Here is a 25,358-nt window from a genome sequence, read left to right as displayed (position 1 = left end):
CATTACTTAGAGTTATCTGGCATACTCCTGGGAACCTAGAAACGGAGTTGTAGTTAGGCATACTCCTGCTCGCATGTGTGAATACTTTGTGTCTGGCTCCATGTCCTTTCTAGGAATGTAAACAGCTGTCTCTCCTCAATTAAAAAGGAAGATTTAATCGAGATTTTGGCACTGATTCTGACGACAACCTCTCTTTTGGATTTTTGCCATTTACATATGATTATACATTTCTGTAATGTCGCCTCTAGCTAGGCCTTGATGGAAACCATTTCCCCTGAGGAAAGAGAACACAATTGACAGAAAATAAAGCAGATGTATTTTTTGTTTCTCAAAAGTCCATTTGGGAGAATCAGAATAGCATAATGTCCAGGGATGCGTGTGACGTTCATGTGCTTGTTGTACTCAAGACATATAGTACCCATATTAACAACAAAGCTGAGTGTCCACAGGGGTGTTTTAGGGAAGTCGGTGTGATTTGAAAACAAACTACGGGGCATATATACAAGACCCTATCACCACCACAACATCACGTTAATTGAGGTTGTGGCGGCGATAGGGGATTCACCAACGGGGCTTAACACTGCCTTGTAAATAAGGCACCATTTCACACTGTAATTAGCATGAAAAGGGAGGGCAGTGGTTGTTGCAGTGGGCCTTCTGCCGCAACACCCATTGATTTTGACGCTGCCCCCTATTTACAAGGGTGGCGTAAATAGGAGGCAGCACAGAAATTAAGGCGAACCGAAGAGAAATGCTTTATTTGGCCTTGTCTTTGCTGTTTCCATGTGTGCTGTGTTGTGCAGCACAGATAGAAACAGCAAATTGCCATTGATTGTTTATGTGCAGGAAGGTAGACCTTCCTGCACAGAAACATTTTATAAAAAATGACATTTTGCAACTTCTATGTGTGCTGCATACAAAATTTACCATTATATACATAAAATACATAAAATTAAGCAGCAAGTTACAATAAACAATCTTCCCCTCACCTCAGGCACTCTTGAACTCTGGTGCAAGGGTGCCTGCCTTGGCAATAGGCTGCTTAGTTTAGCACCAGCGCAGTGGGAAACGCAGGACTGCACCATATTTTTGTGAATATGGTACAGCCCTGCGTTTCTGAAGTGGTGGAGCACGGCATTATACCATAGATGCTAACGCCGTACTCTGCCACTTCGTTGTAAATATGCCCCTTAGTATCCCACCCGCAAAGTGGTAACTGTTGTATCCACAGACATCTGCCAGTCCACCGTTTACACTCCTCAAGGCCCCTGTCTAACATATATACGTTTCTCCCATAAGTGGTGTATTTCAATACAAAAGTTATTGCAGTGTTTTCAGAAGTGTGTTGTGGGTTGCACTTTTGTTGAAAAAGAAAAACTTTGCATTATTGCTGTAGGCATTACTTATAAAACATAAGACACGTGTAAGACACACCTATGAATCTAAGATATTCTGTACTAACGAATAGCAGAGTAATTTGTCTCAATGTCACTTATGGTCCTTCTAATGCACACAGGTAGGCACACCTGCCATATGGAGTAATTTGCATGTTTAAATCCTGTCCTATTGCCCTATTGCTGTGTGCCTATCATATGCACTGGTTCAGTGTGTCTCTATTACCAAATGTGTCTCTAATCTCTCTGATTATCGCTGTAGACTTGACTTTGTTCTATCATCTTTGGGTGTCTCTGCATTCTCAGTCACTCTCTGTTTCCTCTGTCTAACTCTGTCATCTTTCAGTGCCTCTATCACTATAGTGACACTCGCATCTTCCTTGGCACTGACCCCTTACAATATCTTTGTGTGTCTCTTTTTTTACAGTGAATGTTTCTTGTCTTAACCTGTCTCTGGGTGCTTCTATTATCTCTGAACTGTTGCTACCTGGTGTCTCAGTGGCTCTCTTGTCTTTTTCCCTGTTATCTCTAACCAAGGGTCTCTGTGTTATACCAACTGCAATACCAGTGTTACAGCAGAGCGTCATGACCTAAATAGCGACTGACAAAAATATTGTGGGATCTTGCTGTCAAACATATCGACCAGTCAGAAGTAACATTTGATAAGCATTATTCGACATTTAGTCATAAAGCACATAGAATATAAACACACGCACTAATAAATAATGCAAGGTTAAAATAAATTACAATCAAGTATGAGAGCCGAAGCATCGCAGCATACAAGAGTAACATTTCTTAAAATATAACAACATTGAATTTAGTTCCCCTGATAAAAGGAAAGTCATTGAATACATACAGGGGCTGAAAGCCAACATAACAGGCATAATAATGGCATAATAATTTTAAGCAGTGAGACCGTCATCGCTTGCCACACATAAACTGGTAGATAAAGGTAATTAAGTGAGGGTCTACTTTTAGGGACCATGCAAAAAAGTATAATCTTGGGGGATAAAGCAATGTGGTTGTGTGCCTAAAAGTGTGATTAGTTTCTGAGAAATGAAGAATCATGTAAAGAAATAAGAACACTGACATTCCTTTAGGGCACACCGATCAGTCCTAGCTCTGATGATACATATCCAGCCCAGAAGCGTTGCAACAGCACATGCATATGTGAGATTTGGATCTGAAATCATAATTCTGAGAGCAAAAAAGCTGTTATGGGCCTCCATTAATCTGCATAGTGGTTTAATCCATTTCTGACCGGAAATAACATAACCCGGGCAGGCGAAAAGAACATGGCCAATCGATTCTGATGCTATCTTGAAGGTTGGACACAAGAGATCACCATTTGGTGCCCATTTAATATTTTCACAGGAAGGGTGCCAACCCTGAACTGGAACTGTCATTTCCTGTCTAGGGAAACAGTAATGGCATCCCAAAAGGGCTCCAAAGGGCTATGGGGTTGGAAATCTAAATATGTTCCTGTTAGGGATAGGTTGACAACTTATTGTGCCTCTGATTGTCTGACCCACATCCAATAATGTTCTTTTAGCTTCCCTGCTGACAAAGATGTAGCAGATAGAGAATTATATAAAAGAGGTCTGAGGCCAATGTTTAAGAGTTGTATTAATTTGTTGAAGCCATAAGATTTTATTAAATATACCAGCCTCAATTCCATCTTCTAGGGCCAATATATTCAGGGCACTTCAGGGTTGGACTATAACCTTCTCCAAAATAGCAGGGACCGAAGTCTAGCTTTTTTGGCTACTGACCTTCTGCCCATGTCGAGCATTGGGACCAATGGGGTGCTGGTAGGAAGACATACTAGACTTCTCATGAATTTATTCTCAGACCTTGTAAGATAAGAAATGCTGGCAAACCCCACAACTCAGAACCATACAACACAGAGGAAACTGATTTAGCATCAAACATTTGTAAAGCTAAGGCAATAGGTTTGGAGTAAGAAGAGCTATGCTCTTTGCTTATAGCACCAGCAATCTGGTTATGTATAAGGGACATGAGATCCACCTGAGGCTTCCAGGCTAAGGTCGAAGATAATGTTACACCCATATACGTGACGACATCTACCGTTTACTAGTAGTTTGCCTCCCAACTCAAGCCTACCCTTGAAAGTCTTATGTTTATTGAAGATCATAAGCTCAGTTTTTGATGAATTGATCACAAGTCTGCGGGTATTGCCAAATTCTTCAAAGTGAGATAACATTCACTGCAGCCCACTGGGTGTCTTAGATATTAGTAAGGTGTCATCCGCAATTAGTAACATAGAAATGTTTTTACCAGCTAGAGTAGGAACATCCATGGTGAGACCAGAGAGAGGGGCAATATCGTTCAGGAACAGGAAGAATAGAGTGGGAGCCAGCACACAGCCCTGGTGTACTCTTTGTCGAATGGGGAAATGGTCAGTCAACTCTCCCTGACTTCCACAGCATACCTATGCGTAATTGTCATTATGCATTTGAATTAGTAGTCATAAGATGGGAGTTGAAACCCTTATCAGAAGGTACCCACCATAGTTTCCTACGTGGAACCAGGTTGTAAGCTGATTTAAGATTAACGAAGGCGACATGCATGCTGCCTCTGCCAATCTTCACAGTCTTCCAATACAACAGAAAGCGTAAGACTTGGTCCATAGTGCCTATCTTCCTGCAGAATCACACTTGATAAGGCGTTAAAACATAATCATGAATCCAATCCTGAATCCTGCCCAAGAGTAGACGTGCAAAATCCTTCTGAATACAATCAATCAAGCTAATTGGCCTATAGTAAAATAGCAGTGATTTGTCTCCCTTTTTAGGTCTCGCTATTCGATGCGCATGCGCATCGAGCTTGCGAGACTATGGGGGCTTAAACAGTCTTTAACTAACTTGCAAGGAATCGTGGCGATTCCTTGCAGTGCCCGTGAAATTCAAGCTCAATGCGCATGCGCATTGAGCTTAAAAGCGCGTGCACATCAGTTCCCTCAGCCACACTCCAGGCCCCTGCTGCTTTCACACCCTCTCCCCGCTCCGCCCCCTCCCCTGCCCGCCGTGTCGCATTTCTCCTCCCCACAGCAATGCCCTCCGCCGTACTTTCACTTTGACGGCCGCAGGCCGTCTCTCGTGTTTATCCTTGTTTCGCTCTGTCCCTCATACTTCTTTTGCTCACTTCTTATTTAGAAGACCGTCTTCCCGTCACTTCAAATCCATCTTGCACACAGCGGCGGAGGAGGAGACGCAGCAGCAGTCTCATGCGGCACCGGTCACCTTTCCGCTTCCTCCCCCGGGTGCCTTCTCCCATTCACGGACTCCACCTCCCTGCTGTGACCCTCCGTCCCCGGGGAGCCCCTCCGAGAGCCCAGACTCCGCCCCCCAGGCACCGACGGCAGCAGCAGCACTTTGTTTCATTCACCTAATCCACCCTCTGCTAAGAAGCTGCCCCTGCTGATAAAAGGCTGAGCCTAGTTTGGAACGTCACATTACCATTTTGTGAACAGAATTTTAACCGCTGGAATGGAAGCTGAGGTTGATAAAGTAACTTGACATGGATGGGGGAGGGGCAGGATGAATGGGGAAGGCTAATTTCTATCACTTAAAATTGAGTCACGGCCCCTCTGCTTTTTAATTTACAGATTTCTCATCTTTGCCGGTAGTTAGCTGCTGGTGACGTCTTGCCTCCACATTCGCATGATCGCCTTATGTTATTTGATATATGCAGGCAATTACATGTTTGATTTGATTGTGCTCGTTTTGTATTTAATGGTGCAATTGTTCTTCTTTTGAGAGGATTTTGGACGCAATGAGCGCTGTTCTGGTGTTTTAGCTTATTAAACGTAGCTTCGTGAAGTCACACGATGAATATTGACCCACTCGGTAACTTATTGTTTAGAATTCGCCCCCAAAGATTTTCTGATTGAGGTGTTAAGCAAGGGCAAGTGCATCTTTCAAGAACGTTGATAGTCGTTGTTAATGAGAAAAGAATGCGTTAAATTTTCTAAATGCATAAATGCCCACCCTTCTGATTCCGGCGGGAGAGTTATGATTTTAAGGCTAGTCTCCACTCTCTCGATTCCTGAATGCAGAAGCCCAATTCCTTGGTGTGCTTCTGCGGACAGTGACTGGTCTTGTCTGCCTCCGAGTATGCACTGCCGGTGCACAGCATTTGTCATGCTCTTCCTGCCTCGCACAGCGCGTCCTCCCTGCTCCGACTAATAAGGAAAAACAGTATTTTTTGCATTTCTGATATCTGATCCTGCCGCAGCAGTTTACAGTCACATACATGACATGGACCCGATTCAGGCCCGAGTAGAAATCAATGGGAGAAATACGGGCTCTCGATTCTTTTTTTTAATCTCCCACTTTATTCTTCTAAAATGTAGTTATGTATGAAAATGAGTATACTTTCAGTTGCATTTCGAAAGCCAACGATATGGCAGCAAGTTTAGGAAACCTGATTAATGCTTTATCGAACAGCGTGTTTTTCCACCGTGTCTTTAACCTGGCCTGTAAACAAGTTAATGCAAAACTCCTTTGTTGCCATAGAAACATAAATGCAAAGCCTCATTGTGGAGCAGGGAACTTTGTGAGAACCACGTGAGGAAACTGGGGAGCATCTACTCCTTCCTAGCTATGTTTCGAGGGTTTGTTTTACCTTTAAATCACCTACAAGCTAATACATCAAAAGTGGAATGTTGACTCAGTCATTGAAGAAGGGTGTTAGTAACTTTTCGCTGTTTTCCAGCCTTGTAAATTTCAGTGGAGTAATATTTCTGGTTACATAAACATGCACTCGCATCATAAAAAGTATAGATATTTCTTATGTAAGAAAAGCACACCTGAATATCATAAATAGTAGAGCTGCCCCTCAAGATACAAAGAGCTACCCTCGGGTTGCACCAGCCCGCTCGCATTATGGATAGCAGACCACCGAACTGTTCCTTGGGTTACCAAGACACTATAGGCCCCATCAGACATAAGCACAGTTCCTTAGGTCCAGTAAAGACAGCAGAACGGTCACCCAGGTTATTTAGACACTCTAGGCTCCCATCAGTTATCAGCACAGCTCTTTAGGTCATAGACACTAAAGGCTCCCATCGGTTATCAGCACAGCTCTTTAGGTCATAGACACTAAAGGCTCCCATCACTTATCAGCGCAGCTCTTTAGGTCATAGACACTAAAGGCTCCCATCAGTTATCAGCGCAGCTCTTTAGGTCATAGACACTAAAGGCTCCCATCAGTTATCAGCGCAGCTCTTTAGGTCATAGACACTAAAGGCTTCCATCAGACATCAGCGCAGTTCTTTAGGTCATAGACACTAAAGGCTGCCATCAGACATCAGCCACCACATCCACCATCACATCCACCACCACCACATCCACCACCACCACCACCACCACATCCACCTCCACCACATCCACCACCACCACCACCGCATCCACCACCACCACCACCGCATCCACCACCACCACCACATCCACCACCACCACCGCATCCACCACCACCGCATCCACCACCACATCCACCATCAACACCACATCCACCACCACCACATCCACCACCACCACATCCACCACCACATCCACCAACACATCCACCATCACCTCCACATCCACCATGACATCCACCATGACATCCACCACCACATCCACCACCACCACATCCACCACCACCACATCCACCACCACTTCACCACCGCATCCACCACCACCACATCCACCACCACCACATCCACCACCACCACATCCACCACCACCACATCCACCACCACATCCACCACCACCACCATCACATCCACCATCACATCCACCATCACATCCACCGCCACATCCACCACCACATCCACCACCACATCCACCACATCCACCACCACCACATCCACCACCACTTCACCACCGCATCCACCACCACCACATCCACCACCACCACATCCACCACCACCACATCCACCACCACCACATCCACCACCACCACATCCACCACCGCATCCACCACCACCGCATCCACCACCACCGCATCCACCACCACCGCATCCACCACCACCTCATCCACCACCTCATCCACCACCTCATCCACCAACGCATCCACCACAACCACCACATCCACAACCACCACATCCACCACCACGACATCCACCACAACACCACCACATCCACCATCACCACCACATCCACCATCACATCCACCACCACATCCACCACATCCACCATCACATCCATCACCTTCACATCCACCATGACATCCACCACCACATCCACCACCACATACACCACTTCCACCGCATCCACCACCACCACCACATCCACCACCACCACTTCCACCACCACCACCACATCCACCACCACCACCACTTCCATCACCGCATCCACCACCACCTCATCCACCACCTCATCCACCACCACCGCATCCACCACCACCACATCCACCACCGCATCCACCACCGCATCCACCACACCCACCACCATCACTTCCACCACCACTTTCACCACATCCACAACCACCACATCCACCACCACCACATCCACCACCACCACCACCTCCACCACCACCACCTCCACCACCACCACCACCACCACCTCCACCACCACCACATCCACCACCACCCCCACATCCACCACCACATCCACCCCCACATCCACCGCCATCACCACCACATCCACCACCACCACCACATCCACATGTGTGTGGCTCTGTGTGTGTAGGTGCAAATGCAATGTTCTTGGATTGTCGTCACAATAAAATACACTGAACATAATCTTCACAAAAGTTATTTACAAACGTTTAAGCTATTGCCATTATAAATTACAATAACTTTTATTTAAGTATTCATTATTTACAAAATTAAAAGCCATTGTTATTTGTAATATCAATACATCTAAGTCACGTAAATACAACACACATTGCATTACAAATGCTATAGGTGTCACATTTGCAAAAGTTAAAACTATTGACATTGTAACTGACAAAGCTATTAATTTTGCTACTTTCAAAACCAACACATAAATAAAAAAAAGTGTCATTTACAATACCAATAGCTCAAACTTTCCTAATGCGAGACCTATTGCATTTCCAATGCTTGTTGAATATGGGAATTACTTCAGCTCCCTTCCAGGTCTGTGGTATAGGAGCTCAATTTACAACTGCGTTACTCAACAAAAGAATGTGCCCTGACCAATTATCCCTATCCTGAAGGAATACTTCAGCCGGTATACCGTCCTGTCCTGGGACCCTGCATTTGGTTGCTGCATCTAGGGCAAGGGTGACATCTGCCAACTCAAAGAAAGCTCAGTGGCCAGAGTCATATCATCTGAACAAGAGGCGCTCTCTTCCAGTGAGAGAGCAGGGTGACTAGGGGAATTTAGAGCTGAAAAGTCTCCAACCCATGCAGAGGGAGCTATATGGTTGTGTGGAATAGACAACCGACCCTCCCTCCCTCATTTGACCAACAGCCAGAACTTAGTGGAATCTTTGCTTGAGCAGGCCAACTTTAAATCCCGCCATCTTCCTTCATCCCGTTCCCTTTTTCTGCGAAGCTGGGCTAATTGATAAGAGTTCCTTGCTGTGCGTATCTGGGGAATATCCATCGATTTCAGTGCGTTTCCATGGGTTGGTGACTGGGGTAGTAAAATGGGATAACATTTCTTCAAAAAAAGAATTGTGAATCCCAACAATAGTATCAACCTCCCCCCCCCCCTTCTCCCCCCTGGTGCTGGAGGTGCGTTCAGTCACCTCTGCTAGGCATCCTAGCAAGTCGCCACTAATTTCAGCCAAATGGTCAGGGGACTCAAAAGCTGGCACCATTCAATACGACGTGAGTCGTTAGTGCAACAAATGTCTCTGGTGATGATGGGATTAGATTGAGAGTTTCTCAGCTTTGGACAGAAAGATGACATCGTGAGCTCAGCCGATTATGATCACTTTCAACCCTAGTACTGACAACCATTATCCTGAGTGGCGTAACGAAACTTGAGGGGAGGTGTGAGGGGGGGGGGGGGGGGGCTGCACGGTACATGGAGTGGCCCCCTTCTGACTCTCTCAGGAGCTCTCAGGCCAGGGTACTGGGTGGGGGGGACCTGAAGATCGCCCCCCGCACTGCAGGGGCCTTTGTTAACCCACTGCACATCCCTAAGTGCAAACACAATTGAAGATCTATTCAAATATAGTCAATGCGATTGGTGCATTCAAAATAAATAAGATAGGGAAAAAGTAAAAGTTAAATTCACGGTAAATGTTTCATGCAGGATTTTAAAGAATATAGCAGGTTCTTTCGTTGGATATGTTCAAAAGACCATTTCTGTTTTTTGTTTATTTTCAAACACAATCGATCGCTTTAGTTTTGCAGTATGCTGAGGATTTGCTGTGGGGTTCGTTCTTTTGTGTACAACAGGACCGGTTCATCTGTTTGAGAGCAGACTGCTATCTTTGTACCTTCTAGTTTGTATTGGGGGCATGGTCATTCTTCTAGAGTAGTCTAATAGGGTTAGACTAAGGAAACCCCTCTAACTCATTTTCCTGTTTCAGTGTGTCTGACGTGGAAGTATTTATTGTTATGTTGTATTTGTTGTGAGTTTATTGCCTTAATTATGTCAAATAGCTTCTAATCCATACCTCTTATAGTGACTTTTATAAGTAGACCTGTGTGTCAGAGTAGGTAAAATCTTATAAGCATTACCTCGTTTTCATTTACTGTGCGATTTCTTTGTCAGTATGTGTAAAATCCGTCTGTGGCCATATTTCATGGTTACGTGCAGCCTGTATCTCGCCCACATGCGCGTGTTCACTTGTAACTATTCCAGTGCCCCGACCCTTGTATACCTTTTCTGTTCAATGCTGCCATCTGCTGGCTGAAAAAAAAGGTTAATCTGCTTTGTTACGGGCCAGAACATATTTCTCCTATACACACAGGTAACGGAGAAGTTCAGCTAGTTCTTCTAACGCACCACCACCTTCGGATTATACTGCACACAATGAAACCTTTCAAAAAGGCAGACGTTCCTTAGATTATCCGCCATAAACGGGCCAAGAGTGTCTGTAGTGAACGGCTTTGCCTACACTACATATATTTAATGAGCATCATTCACTGCCCTGATGCATCCAAGTAACGCCCCTTACACAAAGCGGCGCTACAAAGGTCTGTGCAGTGAGAAAAAGGCACTGTTCCTATATAGTAAAGAGCCATGCAAGAATTGTTGCTTTGCGGCAATTTGCATTTCTTTGCACTGGTGCAAAGCTTCAGTAGATGTGGGCCTTTGTCTGCTGTGCACTAGGGACAGGGCTTTAAGTGGGATGAAAAAACTGGGGGGTCTCTCAAAGGGGCGTGGCCAGTGTACTTAGGGGCGTGGCTTTAAAACACTTACTCTAAAAATCTGTGCTTAGCATAGTGTGACACCCGACTTGTATTTTGCGGTTCCTGTCATTGCATCCAGATATGTGATTCAACAAGTAACATCGTACCTACAATAAGTCAGGACTATTGGCTTTGTCAATGGTTATTAGTTGCATAGGATAAATAAGCTGTAACTATGGCTAGTTACATATATTATTGAAAAAGTTTCCAATTAAAGCATTGGTGACCCTACCACAATGTTGCTGTTCTTGCGTTTCAGAAAGAGAAGGGAAATCCAGAAAGAAAATGACTCTTTAAAGGATTTCCCTTCCCCCACAACGCTCACCTGACATGACGTCATGGCGTAACTTCTCCACTAGTGAGAAGTGGGCAGTGTGGGCAGCGCACAACCATGTGCTTACTGACTCCAAACGGGTCTCTATCGGGCTGTTTTGCGCCCTGGCACTTCTGTCCTGACTGCAGTGACAGCAAACTGCTGTCACTGCAGTCCGGAAAAAACGGACCGCCTGTACCAGGGCTCAAAACAGAGCCCGATAGAGACCCGTTTCGAGGTCCCCTGAAAAAAACTGCCGGTGCTCAGACCCCTTGAGACCTGGCCCACTTAAAGCCTTGACTAGGGATGATGTTAGTTTACCGTAAGTGTGTGTGACCCTTTTTGTACATATAGCAACCCCTGAGGGTGTCATTCGGTTATCAAGCTAAGTAGAGCAATCGATCTCATCAGATGCCTGCATACTAGCAATGCGCAGGACTTTCTCGGCCAACAATCCCCTCACAGCCGCTTTAGATGCTCAGCACTTTGAACGAGTTGAAATGAACGAAATGGCGCGTTCGATGGCAGCGCTTTCTGCTGACAGGGATCAGCAACAACATAGAACTTATGCAGCCGAGCTGTAAGTCCTATCTGGAAGCTTCCAGATGCTGGTCATTGTTCACCAGTCAGGCCTTGTTCAGTAGAGCTTTAGCTGAGCTTACACAAACTCCACAGATCCAGGTTTTCCCACCCAAATTCAGACAGCAGAGCCTCATTCAGGTGACGCCGAGGGCCTTATTTATGAAGGCCTTGTGACACTTTAACGCCACCGCTGCGTCACTTTTTGTGATGCTGCGGCAGCGTAAACAATGAGACACATTGCACCCTATTTACAAGGTGACGCATCTAGGCAGATGCGTCACCTTGTAAAGCCCTGCACCATATTATACCTTTGTCAGGTATAATCCATGCAGGGTGGGCGTTTCCCCGCAAAAAAAGCCATGTAGAAGTGTCACAGTGTGACATGGAGCGCCGTACATTAAATACGGCGCATCCATAGGGTGGTGCTGTGAAAACTGTGGCATCACTGTTTTATCACAGTGATGCAACAGTTTTCATAAATGAGGCCCAGAGTTTGTAGGCCAGTTGTCACTAAACGCTGGGCATATTGTCAAGCTCATGCCTGGGACAGAGCCAGGGCACGAGTCGGGGGTCCACGCGAGTGGACGGCGTCCCCCCACTTCTTTCACAGGGTGAATGCCGTCCAATCTTCCAGGAAGTTGGCCCCACTAAAAAAGATGCTGAATTCGTCCCGGTGTAATTTCCAAACACCGGGACACATTCAGCAGCGCCTGGCCTGCATGTTGTCTGCTTTCGATCACAACAACGTGCAGGCGGGGACGGGGCTCTCTTATTTCTGACTCCTGCTGGGATACTCAGCCATAACAAAGGCCGACTCTCAGGGGTCATCATGCCTCCTTTTGTTGGAGTTTCCTGTTCTGGCAGCAGTCGGGAGCCTCAAACCTGATGCAAATGCAGGAGAGGGGAAACAAACGCTTCCACCTTGTTAGCACATCACACATACTTAGGAGAGGTAGTTTTTCACTTTTTAGGAGATTTGCAAGCACTGTTAGAACATCAGATGTGTTGATCTTTCCCAGTATTTGCACAAAATAAATTGCATTTATATACGCTTATTACCCTTGAGGAGGAGTTGTAATAATTTAAATATCACTATTTCTTTTAAAGCACTATGACTATAGAACGCTTAACGCAGACAAAAGGTAACATTGTTTTATATGTAGCGAATAAAAGTGTGAATCTTCTGCCTAAATCAGGAGGGTTTGCAAGTATACTCAAAATGTGCTCAAATGTACTGATGATAGACCCGATAAACATATATGTGAGGGCTTAAGATCTGATATCACTTCTTGTGATGCCAGTTCCCGTGATGTCACGCGCTGTGATGACGCGCGCTGCGTTGCCACTTGCATACTGATTAACTTGGTTAGTTCCCCCTCTTCTTTTTAGGACCTGTACCCTGGACTGAGTGATCCCTCTGGGTACTTGTATGACTGAAATGAATTGTCAGTTCCCTGCTGACCCCTCCTGCCCTCTTCCTCCCCTGCAGATTCCCAGCCTCAGTCACAGTGTGATCTCACAGACGAGTTTCCGGGCAGAGTACAAGTCTACGGCAGGCCCCGCCGTCTTTCAGAAGCCAGTGAAGTTCCAGGTGGACATCACGTACACAGAAGGAAGCGACGCACAGAAGGAGAACGGAATCTACTCTGTCACCTTCACACTGCTATCAGGTGAGATCCGTGTCGCGCTGCTGCAATGCCTCTGCGTCGCATCAATGCCATGCCAGCATCAGATCATGTATGACCGGACGCAATACTGTCACACGATATCATATCACTGTCACGGGACATCATATCACTGTCATGCGACATCATATCACTGTTGCTTATTCGACACTGTCACGCGACATCATATCACGGTCATGTATTCTGTAACCATCTCTGCCACACGACCTTCACTGTCATCGTGAAACTTCAAATTGTTGCACAGATCCCTTTCAAGCCTCTAGCTCACTGTGTTCATATGTGCTACTTCTGTGCCAGTGTCACACACATCACTGTTACACACGTGTCGCTCTACTGTCAACATTCAGCGTCACATATATAAAATGATCACTCATGTTTGTTGAAGCACTGGTACACCACTGTCAAAGCACCACTGCTGAGAGGCGCCCCCCCCCCGCGCGTCTAGGGGAGGGGGCCTTTAGTGGCATTTCATGCGAGAGGCGGCAAAAAGAGAGGCTTGGCCAGAGCACAGGGTAGTGGGAGGGACGGCCAACAGGAAATATGAGGAGCTAGGGTAGGCTCGTAGTGCATCACCTATGTGCGCAGCCTGCCCCCCACCCCCAGGGAAAAGGATAAGAGCCCTGAACACGAGGGAGAAGCCCTTTTTGTCCTCTTGCCTCGGGCGCCGCGGGTCGCAGCTAGAAGCAAGTTGCAGGTTGCGGCGGTCACCGGGGTGAGGGGGCCTCACAGCGTAGCAAAGCGGATAAGGTTGGTGTTTGCAACCAGATGTGTTAGTTTCAGTGAGGAGGCATCTAGGTCTCTCGAAACACATGGTTCTGACTTTCAGTAGCCCTATCCACCCGGCAAGGAATCCTCCCCCTCCCTGGGCCTTCACACGTGTGCAGCCCTGTTAAGTCTCCCATTGGTGATGTGCTGCTCCAGCCCAGGGTTCTTCTTTGAATTCTGGGGACTTGTAGCCTTGTCTATTCCATTCCAAAACAGATCTACGAGTACCAGAGTTCAAAGAGAAAAACCTGGACTGGAGCAGCGCATCAGGCATGGACCGGGGAAACTTGACAGCTGTACTTGTGTGTGAACCAGAGCTGCTCATCACCATGGGTAACCTTGCTCCATGACGTGTCAGGAGATACATTGTGTACATAGGAGCAGTACCTACGCCCAGCCCTTTCTCATGTGGAGTAGTGATCTGTATCTACACTATGCTGCCTATCTCACACCAAGGTTAAAAATTCAAACATCTAACGCACACTGAGGACCTTATCCCAGTTACTTAGCATCAACATGTAACGTTGTACCGCAAGCACAGAGTGAAGCACAGTATCTGTAGCATGTGCTCCACAGTACAGCGGAACTCTCAAAGAATCCTTCTGGTGAGCTCCTTTCATGTGCATAACATTTCCTACCTTTCATGCACATTTGCAGAAACCTTAGAGAATGTTACATAGCATCTATATTTTTATTTTTAATAGCCATACAGGCGCTTCTTTCAAATCCTCGCTTCTCTTCATGACCCTGTCCTCATCTGATATGGATGTAAATATATGACACGCATTTCATCTTAACTCAAGGGGTGACTCGCCCACCAGTATAATTATCTGTACTTACCAATCAAGGGACATGGGGCATGGCCTGGGGCAACTCATGGCGTTCAGTTATCTATCTATGGCGGGTAACTACAAGGAACGGGAAGCTCCCTTATTTTACTTAAAGATCTGACCATGTACACCCCCAATGTGCAAGTCTTCAGCCTGCCTAAAGTGTGACCCCACACTGACCCTATGGGTTCAAGCACGTGTCCGTATACTTGCACGACCATACATAGCTTCCTACCCGTCAGTGTCGATGTACACGTTTTTTAAAAATTATATTTGTTATATAAATATTATTAACGTTTTTCCACCTAAGGCAACACGCAGTTCAAAGTGATATATAGAGTGAGACAATCATTTGAACATATCCGCCAAGATTTGTTTAGATTATTTTTTGTCGACATATCCATTGATCTCATTACAATAGAATATTACATCAACATCATTTGTTTTAGAGGGTAACTCTGGTATCGCTTCCAAGTGTTCATTTCAGTTTGTATAACATCTTGGGATATTACATTTCATATCAGCCATCTATGTTTCCCAAGCTCCATATATTTTCCTGTATTTATTCAGGAAACCTCTACTCTCATATGCATACTTTTTGATAATGCAATACTGATCTATATCCATTCCTCTAACACTGGTACTGTCCCCCCCAACTCCCACCCCAAATCAGACCACAGTTCTTCTGGCATCCACCAGTGCCAGATTACAAAGTAGTTCCACATATTTGGACGGTGTTTCTGCTTTTCATAGCCCTAAAACTGTTTTGAATTCAACTTCAATGGAAATTCCTCAGTTTTCCAAAGAGTTGTCTTGACTCCCCCTGTGAGCAAAAGGATAATGGGTTGGAATGCTATCCCGAGTGATTGCCAATGGTTTGAATTATTGTATGCATTCTTCCCATCACCTTTTTTGTGTTTTATGTAATGCCCTAAGTGGAAAGGACATGGGTCATGCTCACCATGACGCTGGAACCAACCTACACCCGACTGATAATCCCCAATCTGGGTGTAACTGGTCTTGGGTTGCTTGTATTCCGGCACAGGGAGGACCTGCTCTAGCAGTTCAGGCTTGACTCTTCCTATTGGAACAGGGCCAAGACTGGTGTACATATGGCCGGGCTCAAACTGAGGTAGCATGGTGAGCTACGAAAGATGGGTGGGATGCCACCCCAAGCGTTTGCAAGTGGTTAGACTTATTGCAAGAATTCCTTCCATCACCTTTTGTTTGTCTTATTGTGACTCATACACAAGCTCTGGTGGCCTTTTTGGCATTACTTTTCTTACAAAAACAATCATTCCAATATGGCATTGTGACATCGCCACCCATATACACTTTACCTAATGTGCCTTTGAAGGGTCAGTTTAAAAAAAAAATAATTCAGTGACATCAGCCGTGGCATGCTCATGCATCGTCAAGCCATGACTTAGGCAGGCATGAGGGGCACCCATTTGTTTTTAAATGTGTTTGCTAATAATTCAAACAAGCATTTGCAAAGCAAGTAATACAGCACTCAGCAATTTAGAAGGAAAGGTTCTTTGGCTTTTGGAAATACTTGTTTTTTTATTATTTTGATACAAATAAGCATTGGTGGTATGCCCCAGACCACCAGCAAGCAATGATCGTTTTCATATATTTTTATCTAATGCCTTTTATTGCTTTTCCTAACAGATCTTTAATTTATAATCAAATTGTGTGAGTTGATTCTCCTGTGATTATTTTTTGTAAAAGTAGTATTATACTTGATTCTCTTCTTCGGCTTGAACTTTCAATTTTGAGAAAAAGTTAATTCTGCCACTTATTAATTTTCACAGTTTTAACAAGAGAATCCTTCAACAAAATCTTAGCTTTTCCATAGTGTTGATCACTGCCTTTTAGGCATTCCCAAGTGTTAGCGCCATTGCCCCTCTTCTCTTTGAGGTTCATATTATTATGATATTTGTTTTGCTGTCTGCATTAAATGATTTTAGGATTTTGGTCTTTGTTCCCTAGTGTTTGTGAACCTCCTCTTGCCTATGGAAAAAGGAGCAATAAAATAAATACCTAATCGAAAAGACACAAAATTAGATGCACTTTATCGGATAACATCTGAGAAAGTTTAGATCATTTTTTTAAGTATTGCATTAAATATACAACCAAGACTGAGAGCCTTTCAACAAGTACAGTGCCCCGAACTGTCCCATGCACACACAATCTTAATATTCTTCATATATAAGGCGCTGGCGGTCCAGTTCACGGCTCTCCAGGGGTGCGTGTAGCTGTTGGGAACTTTTAACGTGATGTGTGCTAATGCTGACTACATTTCATCAAACAGGTTTTTTGAGGGTGGAGGGCTTTAAAGATAGAGTTGCTACAGTAAGAGTCCCTGGCTATGTCCTGCTGAAGGCCCAACCTAAGTAATTTCTGAAGAGATCAAAACAATCATCTACAGTTTATACATAATGAACTAACTATGAATTGCTCTTCGCTTTTACTGTTACAGTTACCAAATCTGATTTGTTAGCAAACCATTACCACTTTGTAACGTAATGTAGACATTCACTTTTCGCAGGTTGTGCACCACTAAAGCATGTGGTCATATTTGTTTACTTTACCACCCACATTTCTTTTTATTATGTGTATTTGACTCAGAGTAATTGAACATTAATACATAAAAAATAGAGATTATTTGTGTATTTTTTCCAAGAGTAATATTTTCAGAAATTAATGCGGTATAATGATATTGATTGTTTTCCTAATATTTCCTTGGTGTAGACGGATTTTCTGCTCATTCACAAGATCAAAAGGCCCATGAAAGAAATCCCTAAGAAGCCATTTTTTTTTATATGTGTAGAAACTAAATAAATATTTTTCCCACGGGGCAAAAAATAGATATCTTGTGAAAGCTCACTCTGAGTAAAGCTCTCGTTTTCTAGTGCTCATGTGTATATACACATCTTTCATGCAACATTGGCGGTGCTGCGCTGGTTTTGCGCCTGCACAGCACCGCCAAAGCCGTGCCTGGCCCGCCAGATTACATGTTCAGCTCGTATCTGGCAGTGTTATCTTTTGCCGTTCCCTGAAAATGGGCACCACAATGGGAACGCAAATGCAGTCCTCAAGTCTTCCCCTAAAAGAAAGCCAGACTCGTCATTAAGCCCTATGAAGAAATAGAATACAAGTAGAATAAAACAGCAACTCACTCAAAAGTTTTAAGAAGTATTTTTATTTTGAGAATGCATTATATTTTCAAATGATACATTTTGTCTCTGGAATTTACTTTTGTGTGACTCCAAGAGACTAGATTTTCCCAATCTGCTTCTTATTAATTAGCATAGCGCAATAAGGATTTCCTTGTCAGTATTCTACCAGGTAAAGTTTTCTTCACCTTTTAAAAATCTTTAGGTAAAAATATTATTGTGCGGTGCCTCACTTTGTTGCTCAAGCTTATTTCTGAATACATCTCAGCACTTTTATGTCCCATGGAAACCATATTTGAATTTCAGGTGGAAGATTTAAAGCTTCACCCTAATTTGCTCGATGCATGTGCTTAGTGTTGTCTGGCTATATGTCTTCTGACTTTTCAGAAATATAAACACACATTTCTGCCATCTGTCTCCATTGATAGCTTACTAGTTTATTTGAACATTTCTTGAATTAAATATACTTATAACAGTTTGGGTACAGTCTGAAACTGGAGTTCTAATGGCAATTCCCGTCGGAGATTCACATTGGCGTTCCTCTTTCTTTACTATATAGGATCTGGAGATAGGTGAGCATTCCACTATCATGAGAAATGTGGTTGACTAAATGTAAATAACCTGGATTCATCTGGTTACCCCTGGATCATTCCTCATAACTGTCATCCACAAAGAAAGAAAGAATACAACTCCAAAGACAAATGACAAGCGGACCCTGCAGGCATTAAGTGTTTCATAAATTATGAAGATGGTGATGATGAAACATTCATGCACGCTACTGTTGCACACATCCTACATGCCTAACAGCAGTGGAATACATTTTTCTCTTTGATAAATAGATTTGTTGTTTTTTTCACCCACTAAATCTATTCATATTATTAAAGTGCTCTCATTTCAACTCAAAGTTACCTTATCAATTTTTTTCACCCAAAAACATTTTTACGTTTAGGCTACAGACAACCGTAGCGGTCTGTTGGCGGCATTTTGTTTCCAAAACATTACATATGCATTGAAAGAGATTTGATTCAGCCCCTTGCTTATGATTGGTTGGCTTTTGTTGACTATCTCACTGCTTTGATTAACTGGCCGGATGCCCCGATGGTCTATCTCATCTATCGCACTTCTCTGATAGTTTGTATCCCTATTCTGTATGTATTACTCCCCGGAGCATCAATGTATCACAGTGTTTTGGTTGATTGATGCATTCTTCCACTGCTGACAACAGACCTTCCATTAAAGTATAAGTGAGGGACTAGTTTGTCTCTCTCTATCTCTCAATTCTCTCTTCTCATCTTAACCACCATTGTTTTTTACCCCAATCTTGCAGCACAATTGGTGGGTGACTATCTTAAAATCTTTTTTTTAGCTATTTCAAGATGGTTGCCCGCATGTGCGCATGTATATTCTCATTGCTGGAATTTTTAAACAGCTTGTTTCTATTTTAAAAATTCACATTTGAAGATGACCGCTGTGAATATGTTTGCATCCACATCGGCCATCTTTGAAATGAATTTTAAAAAAGAAAGTAAAAAAATGCATTCAAAATGGATGCATGCACTCATGCAGCAGCCATCTGGGAATGCATTCTATTTGTACAAAACCTGCTGAAAGATGGCCGTCACGAACTTTTTATATCTCATTCATTCATTTGGGAGTATGTTATTCTCTGCTGGACACTGCACAATTTCCAATCATGATACTGTGCTTCCAAATTTTAAACATCAGCTGATGTCCGCAAATAATCATCACTTTTAATGGCATCGACATTTGATTATGTTCTGTGTACATGTACTGCTCAACATAATACACTTATCCAAACATATAGGAAGGAGCAAAGGCGGAGACACACACAGGCAGGTGCAGGCAAACCATAAAGATAGGTGTCTTTAGGGTAGCCACAAACAGAAGGGCAGGACCAAAGCCAGTGACAGAGTATATAAGTAGATAGGTAGTAGGCCAGCACACAACAGCCCTGCTAATGAAACATACATGCTGGCACAGAACAGCTACCCACACAACAAAGCACAAGGCCAGATTTTGAATTGTAGGGACCACGTGGACCCAGAGTATGTGATGTGGTATCTTGTCTGCCAAACCCTCAGTCTGCCTTCCTCATTTAGAGTCAAGTGGGAAGGGCCGGACTGGCTGCAGCGGGCACTGGGCATTTCCCCAGTGGGTCGCCGGGGCCTGTTTTGGGCCCCTGGGGGGCCGATTTTGCGCCAAGGCCGTTTTTGCAGCATTGCTTTAATATCGGCCGCTGTAACAAAATCGTCCGAAACCGGCCCTGGCAAACTGCTCGGCCGAATCCCCGACCCCTGGGGGCCGGCCGAGCACTTTGCCAGGGCCTGTTTTGGTTCCCGTCCGGCCCTGCAGGTGGACCATCGACTTTAAGTCAGTGAATCCCCTGTTAGCTCTGCTGATGGAATGCTTCATCCCAACAGAGTAGGGGGCATTGGAGAAAAGGCATTACGTTGCATGTTCTAAGTAGGTTGAATGGTGTAGTATCCTTTTATCCTGTCCGTCTTGTAAAACCTGGCAGTGAGGGACTAAAAAAAAATATATGACCCCCACACCCTGTGAAAAAAAAAACTTCCTGGGTGTGGGGAATATTTATTTATTTTTCCATTTGAAACTTCGATTTTTTGAGTTTTGTTTTTGAAAAACAAAAGCTTTGTTAAACTTTAGTGGATGGCTGTCAGAACTGATGACGCCCATCCACCAAACTTTTTGTACCTTGGCAGAAACTGCCATTTTGAGAAAACCTGTCATGGTTCAAAGGTCGCCACTGGGCTAGCGGAGATCTCTACATTTCGAGGACTCTAGTCCATCAGGGTGGCAGACATAATGTCCTCCACCGCCATGACATACTGCACTCAACTTGTCAAACTGTAATTCTGATTCAGTGTCTTCACAAAACATCCACACACATCCTGTCATAACACTGAGAGCCCCAGTCTAACAAGGATAAAGAATCAGGGATCACACACATGCAGACCAGCCACACATGGGCAGACAGAGAGCAGCCATGTGCACAAAGACACAGACTGGCCTCAAGCAGGAGAAGGGCAACAGCAACCAGATGGTCCCAATGGCTTGGGTCCATACTGTTACTCTTAGGAGCATGCTTAAATGTACAATACTCTAACTCTACTGACCCTCTCCCCCGTTAGTATTAGTATAATCTTTGTTACTGTTCTTCTTATAATTCCTATCCTTTTTGTTGTTGTTACTAATTTATTACTAATCTTTTTTCCCTGAAACACAGGTCCAAGCCGGCGCTTTAAGCGTGTGGTTGAAACTATCCAGGCAGAATTATTAAGCACAGATGAGCAGCCTTGCGTGCAGCAGCTATCAGGTGAGACTGATGGACCTTCAGCATCCTTATGGGGTCTGCAAACATCTAGCTAGGAGGGGGTAGGATGGCCTCCATCCTTGCTGTCCTGACCTCACGATAGTTAGGATGGAAGTGGTGGGAAGCGGCTCTGGGGTGCATCAGAATGGTTTGTTTGTCAGAGGGTGGTGCCCAGTGCCCACTCTTGCTCTGTTATGTTTAGTTGGTAGCAACCATCACCTGCTTTCTAGGAAGTAAGACCACTGGATATGTACATCCCAAATGAACAGAGGCAATTTGATCTATTTGGACATTTTCAGGTTTCCTGACTGGCCTCTTTTGCAGCAGACACCGTAATGTGATTGGCCTTTCAGAGGCATTTTCCATCAGGAAATGTGCTTTTATATGGAGGTGTCCTTCCTCACTGTCTGTGAAAGCCTATCACGCTAGAATGAGACCCTTCACAGAGTGGCCTACATCGTCCTGAGCCCCATGTTGTCTTTTATTTAAATCTCCTGAGTGGCACTGCACACTGGCCCCATCCAAAATAGCATGCCATCCTCCTCTCACTTCCACAGATTTTGTTTTTGTTTGTACAGTGTATACTGCGCTGGTATATTCAAACTTTAAAGGGCACGCTCTGCCAGCTCATATACTCAGCTCAGACAGGCACATATATCAACTGCTTAAGGTGCAGATGGCCATGGTTTGGTAGCAGGAGTCATTTCTCAGTTCAAAAGAAGTTTATTGATATGAATAAGAAGGAAACAAAGAAAAATGTAAGTAACAATATCAACACTGAATGAGAGAAACATACAGTCATGACGTATAATCAACAATGAAAATGGAAGCAATAACAGCGAAACAATATGCAAGTAATAGCAAGATATATGAAACATCAATCAAGCAAATGTAATATAAAGTATATGGATAAGGTAATACATATAATATAACATAAGAAGAAATCAAACTAAAGGAAGTCATGGAGGTTTGGCAACTTCTTGTTGCAGAGGGGTCTTAGACAGAGAACGCAAAACACTAATATCAAAAAATGAAGTTATTGGATCCCATAGTTGTTTTCTTTTTGGGGCCAAATTCAATGGATAAACAAATGTCGTGTCCAATCTATGATTGAAGCAGACAGCATACCACCATGCCTAGCAGGAGTAATTCCTATCCACACAGAGGAACTAAGCCTGCATCTGCTAGACATGGTATGGAATGGCGCGGTGCATATAGCAGCCTCCACCATGCTAAGCCTTAGAGCTGGAGCAGCAATGCCGTGGAACAGCAGTGACACCAAGTGGTAGTTAAAGGAATCTGACATTGTCAGCCTCTCTAGGCAACAGCCAGAAAGTACAGACAGTATTAACACCACGTGATCTGTTCAACATATCTTCATGAAACTTACTAAAACAAAAGTGTATCCAGTTCGGGGTTTTCATGGTGTTTCATGAAAATCTATTACACGGAGGTGTGTGCGTGTGTGTATAGGGGGGGGGGGGGGGGGGGGGGTGCGGGAGGGACTGGAAGGAAGGAGAGAGGAGGGCCCACTCTCCATTTCCAATTTAATTCCCATAGATTTAAGTTTTCTCTTTATACAGGAAAATAGCTGAACGGATTTACACCAGACCTGACATGAAAATAAAACTTTGCTCAAGGAAGTGCCTTTGCGTGTTTCGTGTGAATCCGATTAATCATTTTCGAGGAATTAGTGTTTTAAAAACTGTTCTAGTTTGGACACGAAAGGATCACAATTTAGCCATATCTGAACCATTAATTTGCAGAGTTCCATAAACCCATTTTGCGGACCTCCGCAGACCCAAAATTTTAAAATATTAATATTTATTGGACAAGAGATTAGTTTTCTACTGTCGTCCATTTCAGGTCCACAAACCCATACCCTGATCTGCGAATCCAAACCATCTGATTGGTTGGCAATAACTTAGGGAAAAAAGTTTCAACTACCAACACTGAGCTTCGACATCATGATATAAAGAAAGAAAGAAGGGCCCAATAGGGTTACATTGAGTGCCCCATGCCTCCCCCAGCCTATGAGGTGGGCCCCATAGGAATACCCCCAAGTATGATAACAAAAATGCTAATTTTGCAGCTGGGTTTGCAGCCCCCAAGATCATTGAATTCTGTCTTGGGCCTGCAAACCTGGTGAAGCTTCTCGAGCAAGGGCCCGCAAATGAAGAACAAGCTTCAAGGACCCATATCCGCCCAATTCAGGGTTCCAGTAATACAAACTCAGGACTGTGGTCCTCACAAATGGTCCAACATAAGTCCACAAGCGGGGGATGGTTCAGGAGTCGTACAACAGAGTCCGCTAATTCTATGAAAGGATCTGTAAATCTTTCAAAATATCAAAAAGAAAGAAAACCGGGCTCGGACCTGTAGGGTAGACTACCGGATGCCAGTTGGGCACACACACACTCATAGGCTAGGACCTGCAGCCAACCCCCGCTGCACACACAGTTTGTTTTGGGTACCCAGAGTGGGCAGAGGGCTGTAGGCCGCAGTTGAGAAGTTGCCAGAGCAAAGGAAGTTGTGAGATGTGGTTCCTTTTGACCTTCAAGGGGTTGTAGTGAGGTCGCAAGTAAGGGGCCCTGCCAATTTCCTGACCATCTTTCTAAGACAATGACTAGTCACAGGCTGCTGATAAGCCTTCATTGCTGGAATGACTTCATGCCATATAATATAATTTAATATAATATAATACTACTTGTATTGGCATATCTGAAGGAGGTAGAGACAACGCTGTTCACTTGGAAAGATAAATGGTCAGTTTAAACAGATCAGAAGTATTGAGAGCGTTTTGCTCATAACACTGCTGTGATATTTCAGTATTTCATTATTTACTGATGGATTTGAAACAAACTACACTTGAGTGCTCCAAATCCAAAAAATGCTGCAAACAATGATTCTGGAGGTATTGGCAGATCATGCAAACAGTGGTTATATAGTATACTGTGGCATTCTGTGACAGTGTTTATGCAACAGAGTATGCAGCGCTCTGTATAGCTAGGTGACCGACCGTGGACACACGACGTAAAACAATATAGTGAATGAACTATCAATAGGAACACATATGTACACGCAGCACACATCTCTGAGTATGCAGCAAACATGTGCCAACAGCACTGGTACAGATGCTAAAATGCACGTATGAAGGGAACAGTTTTCTGATGAGGTTAATGAGTACTCATCTCCACCACTGAACTATGTCTCTGAGAAGGGTGGAAAAGTAATCCAAATGTTACTGTTGCTTTCCTCTGATAAATCCGAGAGGTCATATCGCGTTGCCTCCTCGTCAGGGATAGTAAGCGCTATATAAATGCAATTACAATACTATACAGTGCAATATATTTCTGTTGAATCTCATTTTCCTCCTGACCCAGAATGCACAAGTACTTCCAGCAATGAGACTGAGTCGACCCACAAATACATGTGGCCCATAGTTCATATCTGCACAGTGCTTGCCGACACAACACAGATACATCTACAAGGCTCACACACAGGCACAGTGCACATAGCATACAAACATGGAACATTCAGACACATAAAGCTAGGAGGAACTCATTGTGGGAATAAAAAGAGGAAGTTTGGTAACGATTGGCATTCTACAGACGAGACCCCACAACACCCCAATCAGTTGGTACCAAGAAGTTTGAGGTATACCTTCTGGATTGAAAGTGATGAAAAACCATTTGCTAACGTTTCATGCTTTTTAGCAAACCCACTTCAAGGTTCTGTTCACAGCTTGCAGAGTGGTGGCATTCAGTGCTCGAGATACATTGGTGCACGTTGTGGGTGCCCACTTCAAGGTTCTGTTCACAGCTTGCAGAGTGGTGGCATTCAGTGCTCGAGATACATTGGTGCACGTTGTGGGTGGCCATCCGGTGGAAGCCCCTTGCCAGGTTCTGTAGCGCTGCC

The 25,358-nt window shown here is 44.2% G+C and overlaps 1 protein-coding gene across 1 annotated transcript in view; it reads left to right on the top strand.

Annotated features, from left to right (window-relative positions):
- Window positions 1–25,358, top strand: part of BRSK2 (BR serine/threonine kinase 2) — a 683,888-nt gene that overhangs the window by 625,580 nt on the left and 32,950 nt on the right. Inside the window, exons 19-20 of the mRNA XM_086957728.1 lie at window positions 13,119–13,299; window positions 21,354–21,443. Of these exons, the coding sequence (XP_086813854.1) occupies window positions 13,119–13,299; window positions 21,354–21,443 (271 nt within the window). The remainder of the gene's footprint in view (window positions 1–13,118; window positions 13,300–21,353; window positions 21,444–25,358) is intronic.

The sequence above is a fragment of the Lissotriton vulgaris genome, chromosome 2_1 (assembly GCF_964263255.1).
Source record: "Lissotriton vulgaris chromosome 2_1, aLisVul1.2, whole genome shotgun sequence".
NCBI classification, from domain to species: domain Eukaryota; kingdom Metazoa; phylum Chordata; class Amphibia; order Caudata; family Salamandridae; genus Lissotriton; species Lissotriton vulgaris.
The sequence above is the reverse complement of the archived record's forward strand: the minus strand, read 5'-3'. Positions and strand labels throughout refer to the sequence as shown.